The following is a 25,730-nucleotide window of genomic DNA, read 5'->3' as shown; positions in this document are numbered from 1 at the left end:
ACAATTGAAGATGCGCCGGGGAGAACCCCGCGTAGTAGTGATGAGTTGATGGGGTTTCGTGAAACAGTGTCATGATTTTCAGAGGCCACCAGATGGCGATGTCTGCTGTCAAACGTTTGGACTTGGAGACCGAACATCACCTCACATCATTTCCAAACCAAGAGCGCCATCTGCTGGCCTCGGAAAATTATTTCATCAACCCTGCAGTACTGTTTCATGATACCTCATCTCCCCCCGTCACTGCTTTGAGTCCACTTGATGATGATTTATCTTTTTTCCTGAGAGAGACTGATCTAACCTGACTGTTTTGTGGCCACAGACTCCTGGTGGACATGGTGCCCCGCGTGAAACAAACAAGAAACTACGAACGCTTCGAGTGATCGGTGAGAATGTGCGGACCGCAGAAGCAGGTTCGCACACCCAAATGTACCTGGATGCCTCCCGCCCTGCTCTCTTCATCGGTTGGATCGACACATAGGACGTTTAATTTGCACATAGAGACGTGGCGCAACAAACAATGTCTTACTTGTATAATGTAAATATGGTACACAGCACACTCATACACAACACACGAAACGTGTCTTAGTACATAGAGGAAATCAGTGTTTCAATAAGGACTCAGTCATTTTAAAGTAGCTGCTTCAATGCCAGCTTCATTCATAGGTCTGTTTTCACACTATAACACAGATTTTTTTAGATCGGGTTGAGGAGCCGTTGGTGTAGCTAAAGATGGTGTTTTGGCAAGTTTTTGAAGTTCATTTGATGGATATACAAATGACGTATAAGACATTTGTTCTTTCATAATTGAAAAATAAATGTATTTCTTGTAAATAGTAATAATATTATCGACATGAATCGTTTGAATTTGACAGAAAGAAAAGAGGAGGTAACACACTGAATATTGTGAGGACAAAACATGTTCCTCTTCTCTGTGAACTGTGATGGTTGTCCACATGACTTGATTTTACTTGAAATGTCGCTCTTACTGTATGCATCTTCATAACACATACTACATTTGCCAAATTATTGTTGCTTGAGTGAAGGCTGTCATGTTGCATTTAATAGTCTTTAGAAAGTCTACATTTAAGTTAGCAGTAGATTTATAACTACTTGAATTTTTTGTTTACAATCCACAAAATCTTTTCAGCTTGAGCTTGATAGTCTCAAAAAATGATGGTAAAATTGTAGAAACATTGTTTATGACGCTACAGTAGTGGGATCCATTGGAATTCTTATGAGCAATTCTTATGACACTCGGCTAATTCAAGAAGGTATGACCTTCAGTCAAATTGACAAATGTTCTCGGCCGTGCACATCTTTCTGACTTGTTCCTGTCAAAACAGAGTTCAAGTGGGTTGTGACCTTAAACGTGTCATTGAAATAGTTGACCAATGTTTCACAGTAGCGAGTGCCATCTAGTGGACATTGAGGACATCTTTCACCTTAGGCCTCAACAGCCCATCACTACATCTAGACTTTGTGTCCGGTTTACAAAGACTGCATGTACAATCTCAGTCACAAGTATTAGAGACAAAGTATTTTAATTTGAAGACTGGGTGTTTCCTGCTTCACTGCTGGGAGAATGTAGGGAGACAGAAGCACAGAGCTGTAACAACAACGCAAACCTACTTCAAAAACAGTGATGAATGAGCTGTGTTTCTTTATGTAGAGTGATTTTATCCGACTCTATCAGTAGCTACTGTAACATGACATTAATGAATTGAAATAACATTTGCCACTGGGCTTAAGTCTCCATTGAATAGTCAACAGAAACATAAGCACACAGACGTTACGACACACTCTGCAGACAGATCAGCTCCTTCCACTTAAGTTTTGTGTCAACATATCAAGAAAGGATTGTCACTACATCCCAGAAAATACAGGTATGAAAATGAAATCAAAGCCATGTAAATATGTAATTCCCTTGTTCCAACTGGCGAAAAAAGGTATGGGGTATAATATAGCGCGAGTGGATTTACTTAATTTTACATTATTATAAATTATTATTTAAATACAATTAATCTCTATTTTCTGGTTTGACAAATCCGTAACAAGCTCTGAACTAAAACACCACAGGCTTGATTGATGTGAACATTTTTATCTGTCCTGTTCAATCCAGTATTTATGTTTAATTTATTATGTGTTGTACATGATCATTGTTCATATTGCTATCAAACCCCATGACATTAAAACATTGTGTACATTAATGTATCTGTGTAGATGATCTGTCAGCTTCCAGCATGTTGTACCTCCATGTTTTCAACCATATTATTGCAAATAACAATAGTCCAAATTGTATATTTTAAATTTGAGATGCTTGGTGTGGAAATCTGTTGTGGCCGCCTCTGCTATAGATGGGGGATACTTAGGATACAGGCCGTTGGTAGCCAAATTATTTGTGCTTAGAACCTGCATTTTGCTGTTTACATATAAGTTTTACTGTAAACGTTTGCACTGTACAATGATTTGATGTTGATGTGACCTGATATCCAAGGCTCCCTGATACAGTACAAATATTTTGTGTTTTCATTTAACTGGTTTAAGGGGCTTTTGAAATGACTAAAATTATTTAGTGGATTTTTTTATTTTCTAAAGTCCATGGTTTTTATTCTATTAAGTAGTAGGCAAAATTGGAAAAACACAATATTTTTTCTTAAATTCATTTTAATGCGTAGAACGACGTCAGACGTTATCAGCTATCAGACATCGCCATCTGGTGGGTAACAAGAATACAGTCTCTTTTTAATAAATAACTGAAGAAGGCGTCAGTTTTCAATTCTTCTATGAACGAGTTCTATTCACTGCCTACAGGGGACAACATTTTAACTAATAACGTTGCACTGATTTAGACAACAATGATTCATTTTTAAAATTAAATCTTGTGCAGAATTATACTCTTGGATTTCCATCATGGATATAAGAATAACAGTTGGTTAAAAAACCTGTATAAATCTTATGTATTGGGGCTCACTGTTAAATTAAATCAATTTATGTTGATCTGAATTCAAGTGGATTTGGAAACACAGAGCATAATTATTATGTGTATTATTCTATCACAGTATTTAATAGCTTATGTATTCTTCATGTTTCCCACTGTCATATCATTGTCATTGGCAAAATAAACGGACTGCACATCAATATTTCGTTCACCCTTCATGAAGCAGCCACTTCTTGTTTGGAGCCTTGGACAGGTCCCTGCTGCGACGTCATCGACAACAAAGCACCAGCTCCGTCCTTCAGTTTCCGTCGACTAACATGAGCTACTGTAGCTCTGAAGGTGTGTGTGCCTCATCACTCCTCTTCAACTCGCCAACATTGCACTGACTTGTAAAGCGGCTCACTTTCCCTGCTCCTGCGATGCACAGGTGACAATCTAGAGCAGCTGAACTCCAACAGCAGTGTTTACAGGCTGACGCACACACAGCGAGCACAAAACAAGCCTGTGGAACAGCAGTTTCTCTTTCTTAACTCTGTGTCTATTGATGCGTATGGAATGGAAACTGAGTCCTTTCTACCTCTATTCTTTGCACTTTCTTTCATGTCCATGCTGATTCTCCTGCCACTAATGTCAGTCAGCAATGTTGATGTCTAGTTGTTCAGTGACAAACGTGTCGTGTGACATTGAATCATGGATGGATTGTTAAACACAGTCGTGGCTTTGGCTGAAGCCCAGAGCCCTGGTGAAATATTGTTACTCGTGCGATTAAGTAACTGAAACCCATTTCCTGAAATGTGCCAAATCATGAACAACCATCGACATTCTTGATGCCACATCCTCAAAGAGCAATATGAAATTCAATTCTTCAAAAGTCGTTCGAAGCTCTGCATGACTCCAAAATGTATTGAAGTACTGTACAGTGATGACATCAGTTCTACTGAAGTACATGGTTTTTTTTTATGTCAAGCAGACATGTTTCTTTGTCAAGGAAAACTTCTTTTTTATTTAATAAAGTTTTATCCTGCGTGTTGGAGCTGATCTGTTACTGTTGAATTGTGTGGACCACCGGGGGCGCTGCACTTCAATAAAGCTTATTAGCGAAATGGTAAGTGTGTCACAGTTTTAAGACGCGGTTGAAAGTGACATCAGAATCAGAATCAAATTTATTGCCGTGGTCAGTGGGGATCCCACTAACAAGGAAAGTGTTTTAAAATAAAAAATAAAATAAAGGCTGATCACAGCTTTAACAGTCTGATATATATATTCACTTTGTTCATTGAAAAAAATCCAGAGTCTCATAACCACCAGAGGAACCTTGGCCAAGGCACAATTGTGCTCAGTCAAAAGTTTAGTTTGTGGCAAACAGTAGCGACTGACACTCGGACAAGTCAACTAGTTCAATTGGGAGGCCTCCAGCAGGAGATCGCTGAGCTGAAGAAGAAAGATGCTGAGCTGCAGTAGCTGTTACTCACCGACAGTCACTTGGTCTTTCTCCAGAACTTGTCTCACACATAAGAAACGAGTGGCCACAGAGGATGCCTGAGTTCGCACCACTGCGTGCGTTCCATTCTGCCTGCAACTCCGCAGAGGCCCGTGAAATTCTCATCACAGGGGCGTGAGATAAAACTACCGGCCAGGTTCAGAAACTGTTGACAATTGACTGTATATTTGGTTGCACGAGTTCTGTTGAAAAAAAAATGAAAAAAAAGGGCAGAATAATCCCTTTCAGACTGAGGGTAGTCGACCCCGATGATATCTGATGTTCGAAAAACACTATAGTTTAGTTGATGAGCATTTTAGGATTTTTGGTTTTTGTAAGAACTATCTGAGAGTTTGTTATGAGTGTGTTCCCTTTTCATTTAACATACGCATTTCAGTCTGAACATTTAAGTTGGTTACATTTTCCTAACAGGGGGAGATGTAGTGAGAATTGTATTGTGTCATAATGTGATTGCCGTAGTGACGGACGACGTGTGTGTCAGTACATAGACACCGGAGCGGGTTTTCCGTTCGGCAGAAATCCACGTGTGCTGCCTGTGAGCTGTTGTGAAATAAATCATAGAAACCAACACGGCACGTCTCTTCTCATGACACCTCCACTTAACTAAGTGTGTGGTTCAACGATCTAAAAAAAAAAAAAAAAAAAAAAAAAAAAACACAAGCCACAGCTAATTTAATTTAATTTTGCTTATTTGTGAGCACATAATCGGCGTCAATAAATAAGTGGCGACAGTTCGCCTCAACAGATATACCATATACCAGGAAGAAACGGCCGTGGAGTCAAGTGCACGTCGACTGTCTGTGTTTGCGTGATTGTTCGAGACAAACTAGAAATACAGCAAGTTATTTCAACACTTGACTTCTGTATTAAACTGTTGGAGTGCACCTAAGTTTATGACCTACGTTTATCATATCAAGTTGAACTTCCTGTTGATGAGACTGTGACGCACTTGGAGGAAAGTGAAAGTGAAGCCGAAGTTCTCCGCACTTGGGTTTGTTTGACTGACGGAAGATTGAGAGAGGACTCGGCCGCAGAGGTAAATACGGCATCGCAGTAGGCAACGGTGAGTTTGTCCAATAGTGACGTCATAGTTCACCTGAAGCTTCCAAACTTGCAATTCTTGCGAGATGGACGTAAAATAAAAGGACGCGCGAATGTTGCGTCATTCCGGATTATTCCCTCTTCACTTTAGGGAATAACCTGAATCCAATCGTTATCAATTGTTCCTTTGACATAAGAACTGAATGAGTTGTGACAATTTATTCACACGAAACGCGTCACCGTGCGGAAATGACATACCATTTCCCGCCAGTAGATGTCAGTATTTGTGTGCTGTGAAGACCGCGTTTTTCTTCACGTATTGTGCTTCTCACAGGCGACTCAAGTCAACTGTTGAGTCCAGCTTGGATTTGTTTGGATTTATTTTAAATCTCGCTCCGGGCGACACACTCGTCACGAGCGGAAGTGTGGTGTGGAATGCGAGTACAAACACAAACAACACCTCTGTTCGTCTTTTACAGGACACAGCAGCTCGCGCACAGGGTGAGCTCCATCGATGAACGAGTTTCTGTGAGCAGAGCAGAAGAAGAAGCTGAGCTCAGCTGGAAGCTCCACCTCCAAACATGGACACAAGTCAGAGCAGAGAGCTGCTCCCAGGTCAGTGACCTCCCACCTGTCCACACATGAGGAGCGAATGGATGAGTCATGTCACAGCAGCCAAGTAAACACTAGACTCTACATAAAGTGGTGAAGCAGCCACATGTTGCTGTGTTTGGCAAAGGTTTCTACAGGAACTACTTCGACTAGTTCAACGACACATTTCATCATCAGCTGGTTCCTTCGTTGTTTATTGTTTTATGATTGTTTCTTGTCAATAGTTCATAGTTCATCGTTCCATAAACAAAGCAGTAGTGTTGCTGCGAGCTATTTTGTTTCAATATCATCACCAAAGCCCAAACAGAACCACACCATGTGTGAGATTCTTCAGATGAAGTTTGGACTCCTGATCCAACCAGAGTTCACGTCAGCGTTGAGGGAACAGTGTTTCCTCATTGTTGCTCTCTCTTCTAGCTGCACTAGTAACAGATGCAGCTTTCACCTCGACAGCATATTCTCTGAAACGTGAGCAATCGCTTGCCACTTGAATATTCCTAATAATTATGGAAGAAAAACAGTTGAGTGGCAGACAGAAGATTCTACTAACACCATGGGAGGAACTGAGGCTGTGTCACACATTCTAAACCATGTCACTGACTGAAGTGAAATAGACACCAAAGACAGAGACATCAGAATGAACAGGTTCACAGTTGGTTCATCAGGAAGTAATACAAGAGGTTCAGTTCACGTTTGCCCCAAAAGCCTGACAACACTGTCATATATAGTGTGGAGGATGGGGTGTTGTGTGTGAACCAACTGAACCACCTTTCTGAAACTGGCCCTGATGCAGCTTGATTGCCAGTGACATTGATGTCCACTTCATTTTAAAAAAAGAGCAACACTCACACAACTCATTTCCACATGAAGGAACAAAGTGTGGTCGTCTTTATATTTCTCTAGTTTGAAGCCACCAATGGTCAGAAGGTCAGCATGAAGTTGAGCTGAGACTGAGATCAGTGAGATCACAGTGAAGAACCAGTGGCTCTGATGAGCAGCAGGTTCTTCCATCCACCATCAGACCTCACCGTGATGCTGCTGTGTTTGTGTGAAGGTGTGGACAGAGAGGAGGAAGCTCCTCCCTCTAAAGCCCCTCTGGGTGAGGACCATGGCAGCCAGACCAGAGCTCAGAGGTGAGAAGATCAGTTCTCCTGTCAGAGCTCCAAGTACTTGAAACCATTTTCACACTGCAACTTTTGTGTTCAGATCAGAGACACTCACATCAGAAGCTGCTGGACGAGGACACGGACCTGGACCTGCTCCCAGCTGTGTGTCTCTGAAGAGTGACAGGTCGATGGAAATATATGTTGATTTCAGAGGAGGACAGGACCATCAGAGGAGGAGCAGGTGAGAGACTGTGCAGGAGGAACACTGAGAGGACCTCTAGCGGTCAGACGGTGAATCACAGTGTTGATCAAAGTTGAGTCTCCATCAGGTTTAAACAGGAGAAACCAGAAGAGTCTGAACTCAGCTGTATGTCTCTGAAGAGTGATGCATCGATGGATCTTCATATTGATTTCAAAGGTGGACAAGAGCCTTCAGGAGAAAGGTGAGGTTTTCTGTCCCTCTCCACGCATGGGATTGTTGAGTGTGATCAAAGGTCTCTGAGGCTCCTTCTGCTTGGACTGAAGCCCTCAGATGTTCACCAGCTTCATCTCAGTTGATATGTCAGCATGGACATGTGTGACAAAGTTCACGTTGGTTTCATCTGGTTTCCATGTATCTGGAGCTAGATTGTTCTGTTTCAGCTGAGCTGCACCTGGAAGAGTCGCAGTCTGAGTCTTGACCTTCATCAGACAATCAGCTTATTTACTGCCTGATGTTCTTCACAGAGAGGATCAGCAGGTCTCAGATGTTCTCAGTCTCCAGCGTGTCCAGCAGCATCAGACAGATCTGGACTCCACACTTCAGGTGTGTTCAAGTGTTAGCTCCTCCTGCTAACTACAACAGATGCTAACTCACCAGTCAGGATTCTGGTCACCCCTGAAGGTCAGCAGGTTTTCTTTTTGTCACATGATCAGGTCACATGTTTGTATTTCAGCTGCTTGAGCAGACTGTCATGACCCTGGTGAAGAAGGAAGTGAGGAGAGTCCAAAGCTTCCTCAGTCCAGATGATCCCAAATACCAGGATGATGAGGAAGAGGTGAAGGTGAAGTGTGATGAGGAGCAGATGAGGAGCAGCAGAGAAGCTTTCCTGGACTTCATCATGAATCTTCTGAGGAGCATGGAGGAGGAGGAGCTTGCTGGTCATGTGTGGAGCAGTAAGAGGATTTGAACCTTCAACCTGCTGAATGTGAATCTTTCAGTCTAAAATTCCTTTTGAGCTGAAATATCTGGAGCTGATGAGAAGAATAATCTGGAGCTTGATCAGCTTCACCTTCCATAATCCTCTGATCATGTGACTTCTCTCTTCACTCAGGTAGTCGTGCTGGAGCGTGTGCAGGACGACTGAAGAGTTGCCTGCAGAAGAAGTTCCACAGTATGTTTGAGGGGGTGGCTAGAGCAGGAAACTCCGCCCCTCTGAATCAGATCTACACAGAGCTCTACATCACTGAGGGGGGCACAGACCAGGTCAACCAGGAGCACGAGGTCCGACAGATCGAAGCAGCAACCAGGAACCAGACCAGAGCAGAAACTACCATCAGACAAGAAGACCTCTTTAAAGCCTCACCTGAGAGAGAGGGACCAATCAGGAGCCTGCTGACGAAGGGCGTGGCTGGCATTGGGAAGACCCTCCTGACACAGAAGTTGACTCTGGACTGGGCTGAAGACAAAGCCCACCAGAACTTCCAGCTCATGTTTCCTTTCACCTTCAGAGAGCTGAACCTGCTGAAAGACAAGAAGTTGAGTTTGGTGGAACTTGTTCATCGCTTCTTTCCTGAAACCAAAGAATCAGGACTCGGCAGCTTTGAAGGAGTCCAGGTTCTGTTCATCTTGGACGGTCTGGACGAGTGTCGATTCCCTCTGAACTTCAACAGTCGGGTCGTGACAGAAGCTACAGAGTCCACCTCAGTAGACGTGCTGCTGACCAACCTCATCAGGGGGAAGCTGCTTCCCTCAGCTCACCTCTGGATAACCACCCGACCTGCAGCAGCCAATCAGATCCCTCCTGAGTGTGTGGACATGGTGACAGAGGTCAGAGGGTTCACTGACCTCCAGAAGGAGGAGTACTTCAGGAAGAGGTTCAAAGATGAGGAGCAGACCACCATCATCTCTCACATCAGGAGCTCACGAAGCCTCTACATCATGTGTCACATCCCCATCTTCTGCTGGATCACTGCCACAGTTCTGGAGGACATGTTGAAGAGCAGAGAGACCAGAGAGCTGCCCAAGACCCTGACTGAGATGTACATCCACTTCCTGGTGGTTCAGGCCAAAGTCAAGAAGCTCAAGTACCATGGAGGAGCTGGGACAGACACAGTTTGGGATCCTGAGAGCAAGAAGATGATTGAGTCTTTGGGAAAACTGGCTTTTGAACAGCTGCAGAGAGGAAACTTGATCTTCTATGAATCAGACCTCACAGAGTGTGGCATCGACATCACAACTGCTGCAGTTTACTCAGGAGTCTTCACACAGATCTTCAGAGAGGAGAGAGGCCTGTACCAGGACAAGGTCTTCTGCTTCATCCACCTGAGTCTTCAGGAGTTTCTGGCTGCTCTTCATGTCCGCCTGACGTTCTTCAACTCTGGAGTCGACCTGCTTGATTCACAACAAACATCTGTACTGACAAGACTCTTTAGAAACAAACGTCTTCCATGGCAGTTCTACCAGAGAGCAATAAATGAAGCTGTAGAAAGTCCAAATGGACATCTGGACTTGTTCCTGCGCTTCCTTCTGGGTCTTTCTCTGCAGAGCAGCCAGACTCTCCTTCCAGGTTTGTTGACACAGACAGGAAGTAGCTCTTGGACCCATCAGGACACAGCAGAGCTCATCAAGAAGAAGATCAGTGAGAAAGTGTCTCCAGAGAGAATCATCAATCTGTTCCACTGTCTGAGTGAAGTGAAGGACACTTCTCTCGTGGAGCAGGTCCAACAGCAGCTGAGATCAGGACGTATCTCCACAGATCAACTGTCTCCTGCTCAGTGGTCCACCCTGGCCTTCATCTTACTGTCCTCAGAGGAAGATCTGGAGGTGTTTGACCTGAAGAAATACTCTGCTTCAGAGGAGGCTCTTGAGAGGCTGCTGCCTGTGGTCCAAGCTTCAAAGGAAGTTCTGTGAGTGGATCAAATGATGATGATGATGTGAACTGAACATGAAAGTTTGATTTCCTTGATTTTTTATTCAGACTGAGAGACTGTCAGCTGTCAGAGAGAAGTGGTTCCCTTCTGTCCTCAGTCCTCAGCTCTCCGTCCTCTCGTCTGACACAACTGGACCTGAGCAACAACAAGCTGAAGGATGCAGGAGTGGAGCTGCTGTCTGCTGGACTGAAGAGTCCACACTGTCACCTGGAGACTCTCAGGTCAGAACACATCATGTGTCCAGCTTCAGAGCTGAAATGTGAAAGTCAGAGGTGGAGACTCCAGCTTCAGAGAGTCACAGTTTTCTCATCAGTTTGCTCTTCAATGCAGCAGCTGATTCTCAGTGGCATCAGTCTCCAGCAGGTTCCTCCTGCAGTCATGTGACTGTGACAGGTGCACATGTGATGATGAGGACTCACATGACAGTGGACCAGTTGTTTTATCACTCTGTGGGGTAAACGTAACAAGTCCTCATCGTATTGAGTTCAAGAGGAGAGGGTTGATAAATCGGTCTAATAAAACAGTCTCTGCATCAGTTTGGGTGACAAACAGAGCAGGACAGACGCGTACAACAATGCAGACGTCAGGGACATTAGCTGGTGAAGGTGGGATGAGCTGTCGGGCCAGGCCTGATAAAAACCCATTTCTACTGCAGGCTTGTTTGACCTGGGTCCACACACCAGGACGACCCGATCATAGTGCACAAAACTACCATCCTGACCCACTGATCCCAGTCATTCTAGCTGCAGTATAAAAGCAGCTTCACCGTCCTGAGCCTCCGAGGGAGAACCATCAAAGGATCGTCTCCACATTCTCCTGTCATGTGACTGCTGCAACAATCAGTCTGATCCAGTGGATCATGACTTTGAGGAACTTTTTAAGGCCAAATCTTTCAATTGCTCACAAAGGACAGATTCCTGAGCAGGAAACTGGGAAGAGAGAAGTTAGAACAGATTTCCCCCTTTACAGTTGATCTCGATGTCACTTCCTGTTGGAGCAGCTGGCTAAATAAAGTCTCCTCTTTATCAACAACACCCCCAATATTTTGTGCCTCTTTCATCTGCTTTGTATTTTTGTCTCCATGTTTAATCAAGTTGATCCTGACTGATATATACTGCTTCTAATATTTCAACACTAATGTGATGATGATCTTCTGAGTGGAAAGAGTTCAGTGTGTCCTCCAATAAAGAGTTTAAAGTCTGGTCCAAATAGAGGATTGAAAAAGTCTCACTTGTTGATGACACTGGTCTCTTTCACAGCCTGAGCAGGTGTGGACTGTCAGAGAGAAGTGGTTCCCTTCTGTCCTCAGTCCTCAGCTCTCCGTCCTCTCGTCTGACACAACTGGACCTGAGCTGCAACAAGCTGAAGGATCCAGGAGTGGAGCTGCTGTCTGCTGGACTGAAAAGTCCACACTGTCACCTGGAGACTCTCAGGTCAGAACACATAATGTGTCCAGCTTCAGAGCTGAAATGTGAAAGTCAGAGGTGGAGACTCCAGCTGCAGAGAGTCAACAGACCATCATTGAGTTGGATGAGATTGTGAAGTTTGTTTCCATCCCTCGTTCCAGCAAACACACAGCAGCATCTTCCATCTCCATGTGATTTCAGGGATCAAAAGGAGCAGAGAGAAGAAAGAGTCTGGTCATATCTGCCCCTTTTTAATGAGCCAGTCAGAGTGTCAGCTCTGCAAGATCTAAGGAGTTTATGTACATTATGTCTGGTCATTGGTTGAGGAGACTGAGGTCCAGAACAGGTCTCCACTCTCCTGTCTTCTTGGGTACCAGAAAGTACCTGCAGTAAAACACAGTTTAGGAGGATGGCTTTGGCACTAGCTCGGCTGAGCTGAGCCGTCAGAGAAAGCAAACTTGTGATAGTTGGGGCCTGAGGCAACTCGGGCTGCAGTGTACCTTGATCCAACGCTGCAATTCTCCTAAGATGGAGACCCGAGGGACCGGCCCAATCGTCCTCAGAAAGGGATGAGTCTGTAGATGACGATGTCCTGCTTGCCTCTGAGAGGTTTGGAGGGCTACAGACAACAGAATCACAGACAGACATCACATCAAACATCGCGCCAGGGAAGTGAGAAACAGAGCCAAGATACACTGGCTACCCTGGAACGTTGAGTTCAAGCGTTCTGCCCCAACATAAAACCGGCATGAAACATCAGGAGTTTGCAAGCAAAAATACGACCCAAAAAAATTATCTTCACTCTTCGTCACTAATTGTATACTGGAGGAGAGCCATTTTCACCTGTGAAATGATCATTAAGAATGAAGCAACTAACATAGGAAGGTAACTGTCTTTATGGCGCCACAGGGTGGTACATTTTTACAGCTGCACGTTATTTTGTCAGTGTCTTGAGTCTTCTCAATTTACATGAAAATTACAAGTGGACAAAACAGATACTTCAGTCTGACTCTGAAATGAGACCTTTGTGACACTCAAATGAGTATGTGGTTTCGCTGTACAGATGTGTTTTAATACTAATACAAACATTTAAATTGTGTACTCAGCTCGCACAAAATACTGGAGAACACTTGGAACACAGTTGCAATACAGTCATAATCAAGACAACACACAAATGCAATTTGTTTTTATTGTCAGCCTCTCATTCATTCATTTCAAATGAAGCAAAGACTTCAAGACTGTGAACTCTGAAAGAGAGAACAGTAAAGTCAGCAAGTTAGACTTCAATTCTAAAGTGCAAATGTGGTCACATTGTCATTTTTGTTACATTGTGCAATATATAGGCTTTTAATAAAAGGCTTCTAATCATGAAAACATCATTTATTCTGACAAATATATATCTTGTTTCTACATCATCATGACGTATTTCATCCAAATGTTATTACACTATCAATCTAAAATGATGAAACTATATTAATTATGAATTATTATATTAATATTATGCTCGGTTAACATCAAGCTCAAAAATATTGCTAAAGACACAAATGAAATTACAGACCTGTTGCATCACAACGATGTAATATAATTATAAGGTAATATGTTAAGAGCATATTCAATGGTCGGCTTTAAAGAAGTCTCTCTTACTTCCAGTGTTGTGGAACACTTGGCTGAAGTTCTGTGGCCTGTTTGAGATGCGAACGAAATGGTTGATGGGCATGTGTTAACGTTGAAGACGGGCTGAACTCAACGTTGAGTCGCTTAAGTGGGCAGGACCCTCGAGCTCAACGTGGGTGGAGCTCAAACTTCCCCAAGTAAGGTTCTGACGTCAGTGATAAGGAGGCAGAGAGACTGTTACTATTCTGCTCGGTCCACTGAGACGATGTCAAACAAAAACTAATTTTTGAAGCCGGAGAGCTGCGCTCGAGTTCGCATTGACCGGAACCAGAAGAGAACTTGGCGGGTGATAAACCCTAATTTTGGGAAGAGAAGAAACAGACCCGACACCAAAGTAATGCATCTTATTTTTATTCAAGCTAGACTTTGGTTTAGATGCATAGTTTTAGATACAAAGTTTTCTTTCTACGTGATTGGCGGGAGCTGAGGTGAGAGCGGCCGACTGGTCTCTGCGAGAGGACCAGCGATGATCAGCGCGGCTATGACTTCAGTCTTACCCTGTAAAATAAATAAATAAACAAATACATACATAAAATAAAATAAATCAATAAATAAAAATAAACAAAACAATGATCAACGCAATTTAAAGTTTAAAGTTCAACCAACATTTTTGACGCTGACCCTTCTCACTCTTTCTCTTAGCAGACGCTTGACGGCGAATGTTTCGAGGGTGTCATGAGAACAACCTGTATGATAAAAAAAGACACAATATGGATTTGTACAAAAATAGATCTAAATGTAATACTTCTCTGAGCAAATGATTATAGATTAGTTCAACAATCAATACATACTTAATCACCATGCAGCGAGAGATAAGTCTTGTTATTGTTCACAAACATGGAATCTTGTACCAGGGGTCAATGCAGATTGCTGAAAATAAAGATTCTGTTCCACGGCATCTCATCAGCCGTTCAACAGCTCACACACAGACACACACTCCAAACGTACTTTTTTATCGCTTCTTTTTTTTGTCACAAACCTCTTACCTCTGATCTGTAAAACAATTTAAAGCATGTTAAAAGAAAAAATGTTACACTATTCAAGCAATACATGCGATTTGGAAAATAAACTGCATATTGTTTTACAGCGAATTAACACCAATTCATGTATGCAGTGACTCACATATACCCACCCATCTCCAGCGCACTTGTAGTAGACGTAGAGGCCATCTCATCCACTGGTCCACCATTCGGATGAGATTCAAAATGACCATGTCCTCGTCGCTTTGCTGTCTCTAATCTTTGTTAAACAAATGGTTTTCTTCTTTTTGTTTTTTGTTTTTCACTCCTGTGTATTCTGCCTCTGTACAACCACAAATATACAGTCAAAAGTCAAGTTCAATAAATTAAATTATTGATTTTAATAAAAATAAAAGTGAATGAGAAAAATCCTTTTGGAGAAAATGTCCCTCAGCTGAACCAGTCAAAAACAGAAAAATGAGTCTTTCCCTCACCAAACTCTCCGACCCTCCATGATAACATCCTCAGTCCCTTGTCTAAAACATAACTCTGGCAGCTTGAAGTCTCTGCATCGTATTTGACTCTTGACGATTTCCTCACAGTAAAGAGCACTTCAGTTCATTTCCTTCAGTTAGAAATTAAATCTAAACTGTAACCCATGCTCTTGCTTTACAAAAACGAATTCATGCCTTCATATTCTCCCGCCTGGACGACTGCATCTCTCTCCATACTGGCTGCTTCACAGCTCAGCAGCCAGGCTTCCAATTGGCTCCAACAGACGGCAGCACATCACTCCAATGTCTCTGCACTGGCTCCATTTCCACTTCAGAATCCACTTCATTGTCAAGGCTCTTTCGTTCTGGAACAGCCTGCCAGTCGAGATCCAAAAATGAGCATGTACAATAATGTCTCTGTACAGGAAGCAAACAGTCTCCTAAAACGCACTATACATATATGAAGTTATTATTATCACTACAGTACTTACCGTCACAAATGGCCTCATAAATTGTGGACATCTTTGACAGATATTGCCTGGACACACTTGATAAATGGCAGCGTGGCATTAAGACGTCAAAGTTATGCCCATTTTTCTTTTGTTTACCCAAAAAAAGGGTTGGTTTATTACCCAGCGCAGAGTTTTTCAAGCTATAAAGATACACAAATGGAGATATATATGATACACATGCACAAAGACACATAGATATATCTATCCTTACAACAACACTCTGAGTCGTTGCCTCATGACAAGTGATTCATGCATTGCATGACAATGACAGCAATAATTTTCAGGCACTCTTAAAATGTACAGTACTTTTAGTCATGGTTTTCTTTCAACAGCCGACGCATTCACACACACAAAATGATCAAACTTACCAATATAATTGCCTCATGCTGATAAGAAGCGACATTGTGGTGCTTCTTGTAATTTTGCAGCCAGGTCTCTTTTTATTCTAGTTTTGAGTTTTTCTTTCGATGGCTGGTGCATTTGGCAATTCTTACTTTTTTTTGAGCACCATACATTTCTGTGCCACAAAAAGGACACCTTTTTTTAATGGAACCACCTTTCCTCTTGTGCCCTCCTTCCACAACCTGCAAGAAATATTTAGCACAACAAAATAAATCATCATTATAGTTATTAAAAAAAAAACTCCCACAGAATAAGAACTCCTCCCAGCGACATAGTTTGGCACATTAACGCGGCCTCCTCTCTTTTTTAAATAACATCCACGAACACGGTGCTTCCATCTCCTGCGAACAACAATGGCCTGATCAATATATGCAATCATTTTCGAGACATCAATTAATTTGCTTATCGTTCAATTTACATATTCCCCCTCCCCAGTATTCTATTGAATTTATTAAAGTAATTGCGTGTACTTTCCCTGGATCATAATAATTCCAATAATGTAGGAGGCAACAACTTTTGCCTTGACTCGGGAGGTTACTCCGTTGTAAGCAGGTCATGCAAGCGAAAATGACCTCAAGGTGAAGGTCCAGTAGGATTGTTGTTCAGATGTTTGTGCGCCATTTCTAATGGTTCGGGTCTTCCTCAGCATCAAAAGAGAAAAATAAAAGACAAGACGATGTGTGGACAAAAGACTGCTCTTGGTTTAATTAACAAGAGAAAAAGCCAGTTTCCACACTTGCAGACACAACATCACACTTTTTTGTCTTTTAAAACAAGACACACCTCTGCGCGCCACCGGTGCCAGTGCCAGGCTACCTGGGAACAGCAGCCCTCAGTGGTCGGGAAGTAGCGTGTATCAAACCCAACCGTTACAAATAGCCATTAAAAAAAAGGATTTGTCATCCTAAAAAAAAAAATGAAAAAGAAAATGAATCTGAAAAAAAACCTGATGAATCAAAACCTGCTGGTGATGAAATGCTAACACTTAGTTGCAGCGCTAACGCTATGGTTGCATCACTCAACACTTCAACACTGTAACATGGATGACGATAAAGTCACTGTCACTGCCCTATTTGCTTCTTCTTCCCGTTTTGCTTCCAGGGCTCAGGCTTATGACGTCATTTCCTGTCCGCATGCGCACATTGTTATTTCAAGACGTAAATTCCTGTCCACATGCGCACATGGGTGTAGCTGCTTGACACATAAATTAGAATAAAATTAGCTACGTCATTACGCCACGCCTCACTACACACTCGTATTTCATCAAGAGAAGCAGAATAAACCAAATTAACCACTGAGACCTCGTAGGCAAGATAGAAAACTGCATGCAAATTGCACAGAAAGATCCAATTATTTTATCTGAAATCTTGTTAAAATATCCGAATTGTTGAATACAAGTCAAATGTAGTGATGTATATATATATATATATATATATATATATATAAAATAAGGTTAAAATACAGTTAATGCGTCGGCGTAGTACTTTAGTAATTCAAATTCTGCTTCTCTTGATGAAATACGAGTGTGTAGTGAGGCGTGGCGTAATGACGTAGCTAATTTAATTCTAATTTATGTGTCAAGCAGCTACACCCATGTGCGCATGTGGACAGGAAATGACATCATAAGCCGGAGCCCTGGAAGCAAAACGGGATGAAGAAGCAAATAGGGCAGTGACAAGGGCAGTGAGAACTTGTCTGAAGTCCTGTGTCTGGAGTGTCCACCATTCTCACTGCCAACAGTCACAGACCACCCACACGGGGGCGCTGCAGTGCAGTGATTCCAGGACGCTGACTGGATGATTTCTGAATCCTTGGTCATGTTCCAAAAATCCAGCATCATTCACTGACGTCACAATAGTTTGTGTGGAAGTCTGCTCTTCTGCAGAAGCTTTTCCTGCTCCATATTAGAGAGGGAGCTGACGATAAAGTCTCCTTGTTGACATCACCCCCAATATTTTGTTCCTCAGTCATCTGCTTTGTGTTTTTGTCTTCATGTTTAATCAAGTTGATGCTGACTGATATAAACTGCTTCAAATATTCCAACAATAATGTGATGATGATCTTCTGAATGGAAAGAGTTCAGTGTGTCCTCAAATAGAGTTTCAAGCCTGTCAAAATAGAGGATTGATAAAGTCTCACTTGTTGATGACACTCGTCTCTTTCACAGCCTGAGTGGGTGTTTCATGTCAGAGAGAAGTGGTTCCCTCCTGTCCTCAGTCCTCAGCTCTCCGTCCTCTCGTCTGACACAACTGGACCTGAGCTACAACTGTGACCTGGAGGATCCAGGAGTGGAGCTGCTGTCTGCTGGACTGAAGAGTCCACACTGTCACCTGGAGACTCTCAGGTCAGAACTCATCATGTGTCCAGCTGAGTTGGATGAGATTGTGCTTGTTGTGGGAATTTTCGATGAGGAATGCTGATTTTGACTTGATGTCCATCACATGTGGCATCACATGTCCCACACCAACCCCAAAGCAGTTACCTTTTGTGGTTGTCTCTCCCTCAGAGCGCACACAACAACCATCCCTGACCTTCATGGTCTGCACTCATGACCAGTTACTTGAGCAGGAAAGAGTGACATCCTGTTCATTTTCCTGTCTGAGATAACATCTTCACATAATCAGACAAATTAATGCATAATATGGAATTAAAAAAACAAACTGAAAAAATGGCTGTGAAAAAAAACTAAACCCTGAGTTGGATGAGATTGTGGAGCAGAAGTTTGTTTCCATCCCACGTTCCAAACACACTGCAGCATCTTCCATCTGCATGTGATTTCAGGGATCAAATGGAGCAGAGAGAAGAAAGAGTCTGGTCATATCTGCCCCTTTTTAATGAGCCTTCTTTCCCCAGTCAGAGTGTCAGCTTCAGGTTTTCCTCAGTGAAGTCCATCCTGTTGTCCAGAGTCCTGTAAGTTCACTTCAATGAAGTGAGTCAGATACAGAAAGAGCCTGAGTAGTAATGACTGGAAAACTGGACTGTGAGTGGATCACTGGTGTTTTGGAGCGTTCCACTTCTCTGTCCATCTTCTGAGGACTTTAGGTGGTTTGTGGACGTGTGACTCAGTCATGACTCAATCTTGTTACTGTTCCTCTTGAATGTAGAAGAAACCAACAACATAACAGTGAATGACCAGGTGCCACTAGTTTGATGAACTGACAGCAGCAGTGGAGTAACTGAGCGAAACGATCTCCCAGTCAACTCCATCATGACCTTGACCTTTCATTCCTCATTGTGCCGATCAATGGCTCTGATAATGGTGACCCTGTGATGTCCTGATGCTGCTGTATAACATGACTTTGTTTGGCACAAAGGCACGGAATAGTCAGTGAAGAATGATCTGTCATATCAGCAATATTGACCATATATGGCCATGACAGAGGTGAGACCAGTTCCAGACTTGGAAAAACAGGGTTTAGAGAAACTATGATTCAAAATGATGGAATTAGCCTCATCAGATAGGCTAGCTACAGTTGCTAGTAACATTACTGTTGAATATTTTTATGAAGTTATTTCTGTTGAGTTGACTCCATGTCACATGTGGATGTGAGATGATGGTTACCATGGGAACAGGCCAGCTGTGACCACTGGTCCAGATGAATCAAAACCTGCTGGTGATGAAATGCTAACACTCAGCTGCAGAGCTAACGCTATGGTTGCATCACTCAACACTTCAACACTGTAACAATGGATGACGACAAAGTCTGCCAACAGTCACAGACCACCCACACGGGGGCGCTGCAGTGCAGTGATTCCAGGTTGCTGACTGGATGATTTCTGAAGTCCTTGGTCATGTTCCAAAAATCCAGCATCATTCACTGACGTCACAATAGTTTGTGTGGAAGTCTGCTCTTCTGCAGAAGCTTTTCCTGCTCCATATTAGAGAGGGAGCTGACGATAAAGTCTCCTTGTTGACAACATCACCCCCATTATTTTGTTCCTCTTTCATCAGGTTTGTGTTTTTGTCTTCACATTTAATCAAGTTGATCCTGACTGATATAAACTGCTTCAAATATTCCAACAATAATGTGATGATGATCTTCTGAATGGAAAGAGTTCAGTGTGTCCTCAAATAAAGAGTTTCAAGTCTGGTCAAAATAGAGGATTGAAAAAGTCTCACTTGCTGATGACACTCGTCTCTTTCACAGCCTGAGCTGGTGTTTCCTGTCAGAGAGAAGTGGTTCCCTTCTGTCCTCAGTCCTCAGCTCTCCGTCCTCTCGTCTGACACAACTGGACCTGAGCCACAACAAGCTGAAGGATCCAGGAGTGGAGCTGCTGTCTGCTGGACTGAAGAGTCCACACTGTCACCTGGAGACTCTCAGGTCAGATGAATTTGTCCTGCTGTGCACTTTTTACTCTCCACCTATGAACCAGGAAATACAAAAAGGAAGTGCAACAAATGATTTATGAAATATTTTGCTGCAGTAACCACATGTGAATTGCAAAAGTGAAGCAAATAAATAAATCAATAAATTGTTTACATGATTACCACTTTTTTCATCTTTATATGTATATTATAGAAGTATTCAGCTGATCTCTCCCTCCCTCTCTCTGTCTCTCTCTTCTCTGAGAGGAGGCAGGCTGTGCTGATAGACCTTCTCATTGCCATTTGGTGGAGCTCATGGCAGAGTAGTGCATTGATCACATATCACGTCACTGGGCTAGAAAAGCCTGAGAAATGGGACGTGTGGCGAGAGAGTGTGACAAGCCTCATCTGAGTCTCAGGCCGACTGTGTGAGAGTTGGCAGCCCTGCCTTCAGGGCTGAAGCGCAGATTCTGGAGCTCAACTGCTGCTGCTTCACGGCTCAGACAGTGGAAGCAAAGTGACAGTGGTTTGGAGCGTCTGGGTTCATTGTCTTTACCCACACTGCACTACTACGAAGACAAACCCATCTGTAGCTGATGCTCTGTAGACCAACAACTCTGGTGCTCTCTTTACTGGGGCGCTGCAGATCAATATTGGGGCGCCTGCCCTGGTGACCTCTGTCTCTCCCTGGGAAATACAAAAACATTTTTCAAAGATGAATATCAAGTGCAGCTTCCACACAATGAGGCGCTATCGCAGCATTAGCATTAGCTTCTGTCTCAGTGCGGCGCTTGAACATGTTTTCCTGAGGACGAGAGTTACATGCTCCATGTGCTGCTGTTAGAAAAACACAGCAACTTGGTCGACCCTTCTTCGTCCCCCACTCTCACCTCCACTGCATTCAGCTCAAGCTAATGTGAGACATTAAATCAAGAGTTTTAATTCTGGTCCAAATAGAGGATTGAAAAAGTCTCACTTGCTGATGACACTCATCTCTTTCACAGCCTGAGCTGGTGTTTCCTGTCAGAGAGAAGTGGTTCCCTTCTGTCCTCAGTCCTCAGCTCTCCGTCCTCTCGTCTGACACAACTGGACCTGAGCTACAACTATAAGCTGAAGGGTCCAGGAGTGGAGCTGCTGTCTGCTGGACTGAAGAGTCCACACTGTCACCTGGAGACTCTCAGGTCAGAACACATCATCTCCTCTCTTCAGTTCTGCTCCACAACTGGTAGGTTCTTCTGCTCTCGTGATTCTCTAAAACACTGTTCCTCCTTCACCACAGTCTGTCAGGGTGTAGCATCTCAGAGAGAGGCTGTGCTTCTCTGGCCTCAGCTCTGACCTCTAACCCCTCCCATCTGAGAGAACTGGACCTGAGCTTCAACCATCCAGGAGGACCAGGGCTGGAGCTGCTGTCTGCTGGACTGGAGAGTCCAGACTGGAGGCTGGAGATTCTCAGGTATGGACAGAGCAGCAGAACTGACTGACTGAGCTCCAAAGAGCTTCAGACTGAACATGTGATCCAGAAGCAGACCGAGAGGATGTGGGTGTGTGACGCTGCTCAGGCTCTTCATCTGAACTGAGCACATGAATCCACAACGCATGACATGTTCTCCTGCTGGACTTCGCTGGAAGCACCAAGGAGACAGGAGAGACTGAGCAGCTGATTAGAGATCCATCTTTGTTGTCACCAACACAGTCATAAAAGAGCCGTCCACTTAACAGCAGGAGATAACAGTCCTGAAACATCTGAAGTCACATGGATCTGCTCTCATCCTTCTGCCTCTTTCTTCCTCCAGGCTGGATCACTGTGGACCACAGAGGTTAACATCTGGACTGAAGAGATGTAAGTCTGTATCTCATTGCTTCATGAGAACTCCTCGTCTCTGTCAGCTTCTAGTGGAGCAGCTGTGATGTTAGTGACGTCATGTGACCCTTGGATCTGCTGCTGGAACTTGTCTTCATCAAGTCCAGGTCACTGCCCAGAACACTGCTCACTAACATGGTGTCCAGCAGCAGCTAGTGAGGAGCCTCCGTGCAGATCTAGAAGCTGCACTGTGGACTTTCCTCATCATCCAATATTGATTCATTCACTCTCTTCAGTCTTTGACTCCAGAGTCTCAGGAGTTCTGAGCATCATCATGTTCCCTAAACTAGACTGATGTTAGCGACAGGCTAGCTTAGCTCCTGACCTCACATGCAGACACTTCTGTCTTTCACATGGGACATCAGCTGCTCCAGATTATTCTGGGATCTTCCAGTCTCAGATGACTGTTGACCCAACACAGTTTGGACCTGTGGGCTCCTGATCTCCACTGTAGCTCATGTTGACCAACAGAGCAGCCTTCCCTGGCTTGCTGGGACAATGATTGTCTCTTGAAGAGAAGGTCTGTTCTTCCTCCATCATCACCACGTGTGTCTTCTTCTCTCAGACTTCCGTCCACTCTCACTGGACCCAGACACAGCTCACCGGCGCCTCCTACTGTCCAACAACAACAACAACATGGTGGAGCTAGTGACGGAGGATCAGGAGTATCTGGACCATCCCGACAGGTTTGAGCGGTGTCCTCAGGTGATGAGCAGAGACGCTGTGACTGGTGTCTGTCACTGGGAGGTGGAGTGGAGAGGAAGAGTTTCTGTGGCCGTGACTCTCAGGAGAGACGGAGGGAAAGAAGACGAGTCTGAGTTTGGACAAAACCGTTATTCCTGGAGTCTGAGCTGCTCTGATGATGCTGGATATAAAGTCTGTCACAATAAGAAGGAAACTGTCATCAAGAGCTCAGAAGTCTCTCACAGAGTTGGAGTGTTGCTGAACGCACCTGCTGGAGTTTTGATCTTCTACAGAGTCTCCTCTGGAGTCCGGACCCCCCTCTACACCTTATTCACCTCCACTGAACCTCTGTACCTGGGATTTGGACTCAGAGAGGCTCCTGGTTCTGGTTCCTCAGTGTGTGTGTGTGTGTGACCTGAGTGTGTGAGTGTGTTCCTCCAACAAACTGGTGTTGCTTCAAATCCCAATCCAAACTGCTGACAGTGAGGAATGAATCTGCTTCTGAAACAAATGAGTTATTCTACAGAAAAGAACAAAAGAATGTGAGATGTTTGAAGAAGAGAATCTTTCTCTTTCATCACTCTCCTTCTTTATCCTGTAAACGTCTTCACATCCTGCTCAGTGGTCTCTTCCTGCTCCTTCTATCATCACTGTGTTCAGTCCCTGAAAGACTCCTCCAAGTCTCCATCCTCATGTGAAGAAGACTTCAACACATTCTCAAACCAGTCTGTCCTCCTTCTTCCCTTTGGACCGATCACCTGACAACAATCTTCACCCATGAACTCTTGAACTGTCAGTCGACCTTCAGTGAAGAGTTCAGATAGAATAGAATAGGATAGAATAGCCTTTATTGTCCTTGTACAGTGTACTCCCTTGGTGCAAACAATGTAAAAAAAGAATATATCAGAACAATCAAGCATGCAGAGAACAACAAATAGGAACTAATAAATAATATATACACAAGTAGCAGCAGTGAAAGAGCGTAATAACAGAAAGTGGCACTTATCTGCATGTAAACTTGAATGATTTGTTATTGCACATAGTTATTTCTTTATTGCCCTATGATCAATATGGTCAGTAATAATGAATTTGTCGACTGTTTTATCTGTTTTTTGTTGTTTTTGTTTCTGCTCTGGAATATCTGAGTGAATGACAACATTTGTGTGATGAACGTGTGTCGTTGATGAAACTGATCTTCTTGTAAACAATAAATGACACAAAACATTTGTATTTATTTGTATCAGAATATTGCTGCCATTTTGAAATGGAGAAATATAACATTTGAGATTGAGTCAGATATCAAAGGAGTCTGAAAACATTTCCCACCACTGTGAATGAACAGAAAATCTAGATTCCCCTCTGGATCTTTGTCTTTTCTCACCAAGATTCCCCACCTTGCTCCGATATTTGGTAAGTTTCACCCTCAATATGAGGATGAAGACCTCATAACAACCAGCCTGTTCTAATTAATATTTAGGCTTAAATTTAGTGAAGAGTTTTGGTCGTGTTTAGCCTTCTGGTTTAGATGGTTGATGGTAAAAGGTGAGGTCACCATCGGTGAGCAGCAGTGTGGTTTCATGACAGCGCACCACAGGTGTGGTGTTTACACTGTGGATGTTTATAGCAAGGTACAGAGAAGGTCAGGAGTTACACTGGTGTTTGTAGTTCAAGAGGAAGCTCCCCAGAGTTGCCAGAGAGGAAGGGTTTTGAGTTTCTTTCCTCTTTATTTCACAGCTGGATGGAGCAGTTGGTGCAACAGATCTGACTTCTGGACAGATCTGCTGTTGGTCATTCCAGAGTGTAAAGAAGGGATTTTCTTTTCTGGTCTTTTAAGATAAAATCATGAATGAGAAAATTCAGGAAAAGTGGTATTGAGGGGCAGGAATGATGAGAACTGTTCTTCTCCCTGCTCCTTTTCCATCTCTGAGAAACGTAAGTTGGAAGAAACACTGGCTGAATTGTAAGTGACGTAAGGAGAATGAAGCCATGTTATGTCATGGTCTTACAATTTGTCCTGTAAGACATTTACAATGTGTTAGAGGAGATTGAAATGAACATTCTTTCTTTTGTGATGATACTCCATGGAAACAGACCAAGTTGTTCATGACTAGTATAATAATAACTGCACGTCTTAAACACTTCAAGCTTCCCTGGATGTGTTATTGTTGTTATTGTGTTATTGGTCAGTTTCCTCAAGTGTTTATCAACAAGTTGCATCACACCACTGTTTCAAAACTGAATCCTGTTTCGGGATCCTCAATGAGCCGACTTTATATCCACAGCCTCCAGCTGTCCATCGCACTGCAGCCGTCGGGATTCCACCCTGGTGTGAGTGTGTGTGGTCTGCCAGCTGATCTGGACCTGGACACCAGCATCACTGTCGTCCAGGCCACGTCCACTGCCACGTTACTTCGTGTCACTGCCCCTAATTCTAATCCCCTGATTCTAATGGAAGATCAACTGTGTTGTCTGTAAACACCAACGTCTCTCATTGATCGATTTGTTTACGCTCCAGTGCTAATATTTAGTGCACAAGCTTGATTTGCACAAGCGTCGTGCTAGAGCATGACAGCGCCCCTACAGTCGTGCTATATGTACTACATTGATTCAAAACCATGTGGATGACAAAAACAGCTTTGTTTTCACAGAGCCCAGGAACTGTTGTGGGCAGCTTTCAAGGAATATCATTGTTAATATAGGGGACAGTATCTTCACCTGACATGCAGAAGAGTGGGGTTCGACTCACCAACGGGGAGTTGATGTCTTTTTCTTCATGGAGACGGAGAGCAGATCTGGGTGCACAGCTTTTGAAACACACATCAAATCCGAGCTCAGTGGACTGAGAGTTTTTATATTGTTCTCTGAGCCAGATGTTTTCTTTGTTAATTATTAGGAGGCCTTGATTGAAAGTCTCAGCAGGCGACCTCAAGTGCAAGAGGAGCCAGATTTGAAACTGTGAGGGATACTGAGTGATACTGGCCACATGACAACATCATTTCCGTGTAATAGGTAGATTGAAGTTCATGTCAAACAAGTGGAGCACAATGTCTTTCTTTCACATTCTCTCTGAACTGAAAAACACATTGCTATCACTGACTACAG

The 25,730-nt window shown here is 43.4% G+C and overlaps 2 protein-coding genes and 2 long non-coding RNA genes across 8 annotated transcripts in view; 2 read left to right on the top strand and 2 right to left on the bottom strand.

The window, feature by feature from the left end:
• LOC128766412 (transmembrane protein 163-like) overlaps positions 1-3,882 on the top strand; it is a 37,476-nt gene extending 33,594 nt beyond the window's left edge. The window contains exon 8 of the mRNA XM_053878033.1: positions 320-3,882. Coding sequence (XP_053734008.1) covers positions 320-380 — 61 coding nt within the window. The 3' untranslated portion in view covers positions 381-3,882. The remainder of the gene's footprint in view (positions 1-319) is intronic.
• A 1,340-nt stretch (positions 3,883-5,222) lies between these two features.
• LOC128765671 (NACHT, LRR and PYD domains-containing protein 3-like) lies at positions 5,223-23,836 on the top strand. Of its 3 annotated transcripts, none has more exons than XM_053876607.1 (16): positions 5,223-5,475; positions 5,960-6,095; positions 7,147-7,225; positions 7,299-7,439; positions 7,528-7,641; positions 7,925-8,003; positions 8,134-8,353; positions 8,512-10,306; positions 10,378-10,551; positions 11,590-11,763; positions 17,945-18,121; positions 19,926-20,099; positions 21,088-21,264; positions 21,363-21,536; positions 21,877-21,923; positions 22,510-23,836. In XM_053876607.1, exons 2-16 carry the CDS (start codon positions 6,062-6,064, stop codon positions 23,040-23,042), a joined length of 4,092 nt encoding a protein of 1,363 aa, XP_053732582.1. In that variant the 5' UTR covers positions 5,223-5,475; positions 5,960-6,061; the 3' UTR covers positions 23,043-23,836. The 3 variants fall into 3 exon arrangements, with proteins under 3 accessions (XP_053732582.1, XP_053732581.1, XP_053732583.1); XM_053876606.1 differs by having other exon boundaries at positions 5,223-5,502; XM_053876608.1 differs by lacking the exon at positions 21,088-21,264 and having other exon boundaries at positions 5,223-5,502.
• Positions 13,765-14,708, bottom strand: LOC128765674 (uncharacterized). Of its 3 annotated transcripts, XR_008415916.1 has the most exons (4): positions 14,543-14,708; positions 14,210-14,403; positions 14,017-14,096; positions 13,765-13,908 (listed from the first exon to the last, which is right to left on the bottom strand). It is a non-coding gene; the product is annotated as an uncharacterized LOC128765674 (long non-coding RNA). The 3 variants fall into 3 exon arrangements; XR_008415914.1 differs by having other exon boundaries at positions 14,210-14,708; XR_008415915.1 differs by having other exon boundaries at positions 14,032-14,096; positions 14,210-14,708.
• LOC128765675 (uncharacterized) lies at positions 14,898-20,488 on the bottom strand. Its single transcript, XR_008415917.1, has 3 exons — positions 19,898-20,488; positions 15,744-15,959; positions 14,898-15,238 (listed from the first exon to the last, which is right to left on the bottom strand). It is a non-coding gene; the product is annotated as an uncharacterized LOC128765675 (long non-coding RNA).
• Positions 23,837-25,730: the final 1,894 nt, after the last annotated feature.

The sequence above is a fragment of the Synchiropus splendidus genome, chromosome 10 (genome assembly GCF_027744825.2).
Source record: "Synchiropus splendidus isolate RoL2022-P1 chromosome 10, RoL_Sspl_1.0, whole genome shotgun sequence".
In the NCBI taxonomy this organism is placed as follows: domain Eukaryota; kingdom Metazoa; phylum Chordata; class Actinopteri; order Syngnathiformes; family Callionymidae; genus Synchiropus; species Synchiropus splendidus.
This window is presented reverse-complemented; position numbering and strand designations above follow the sequence as displayed.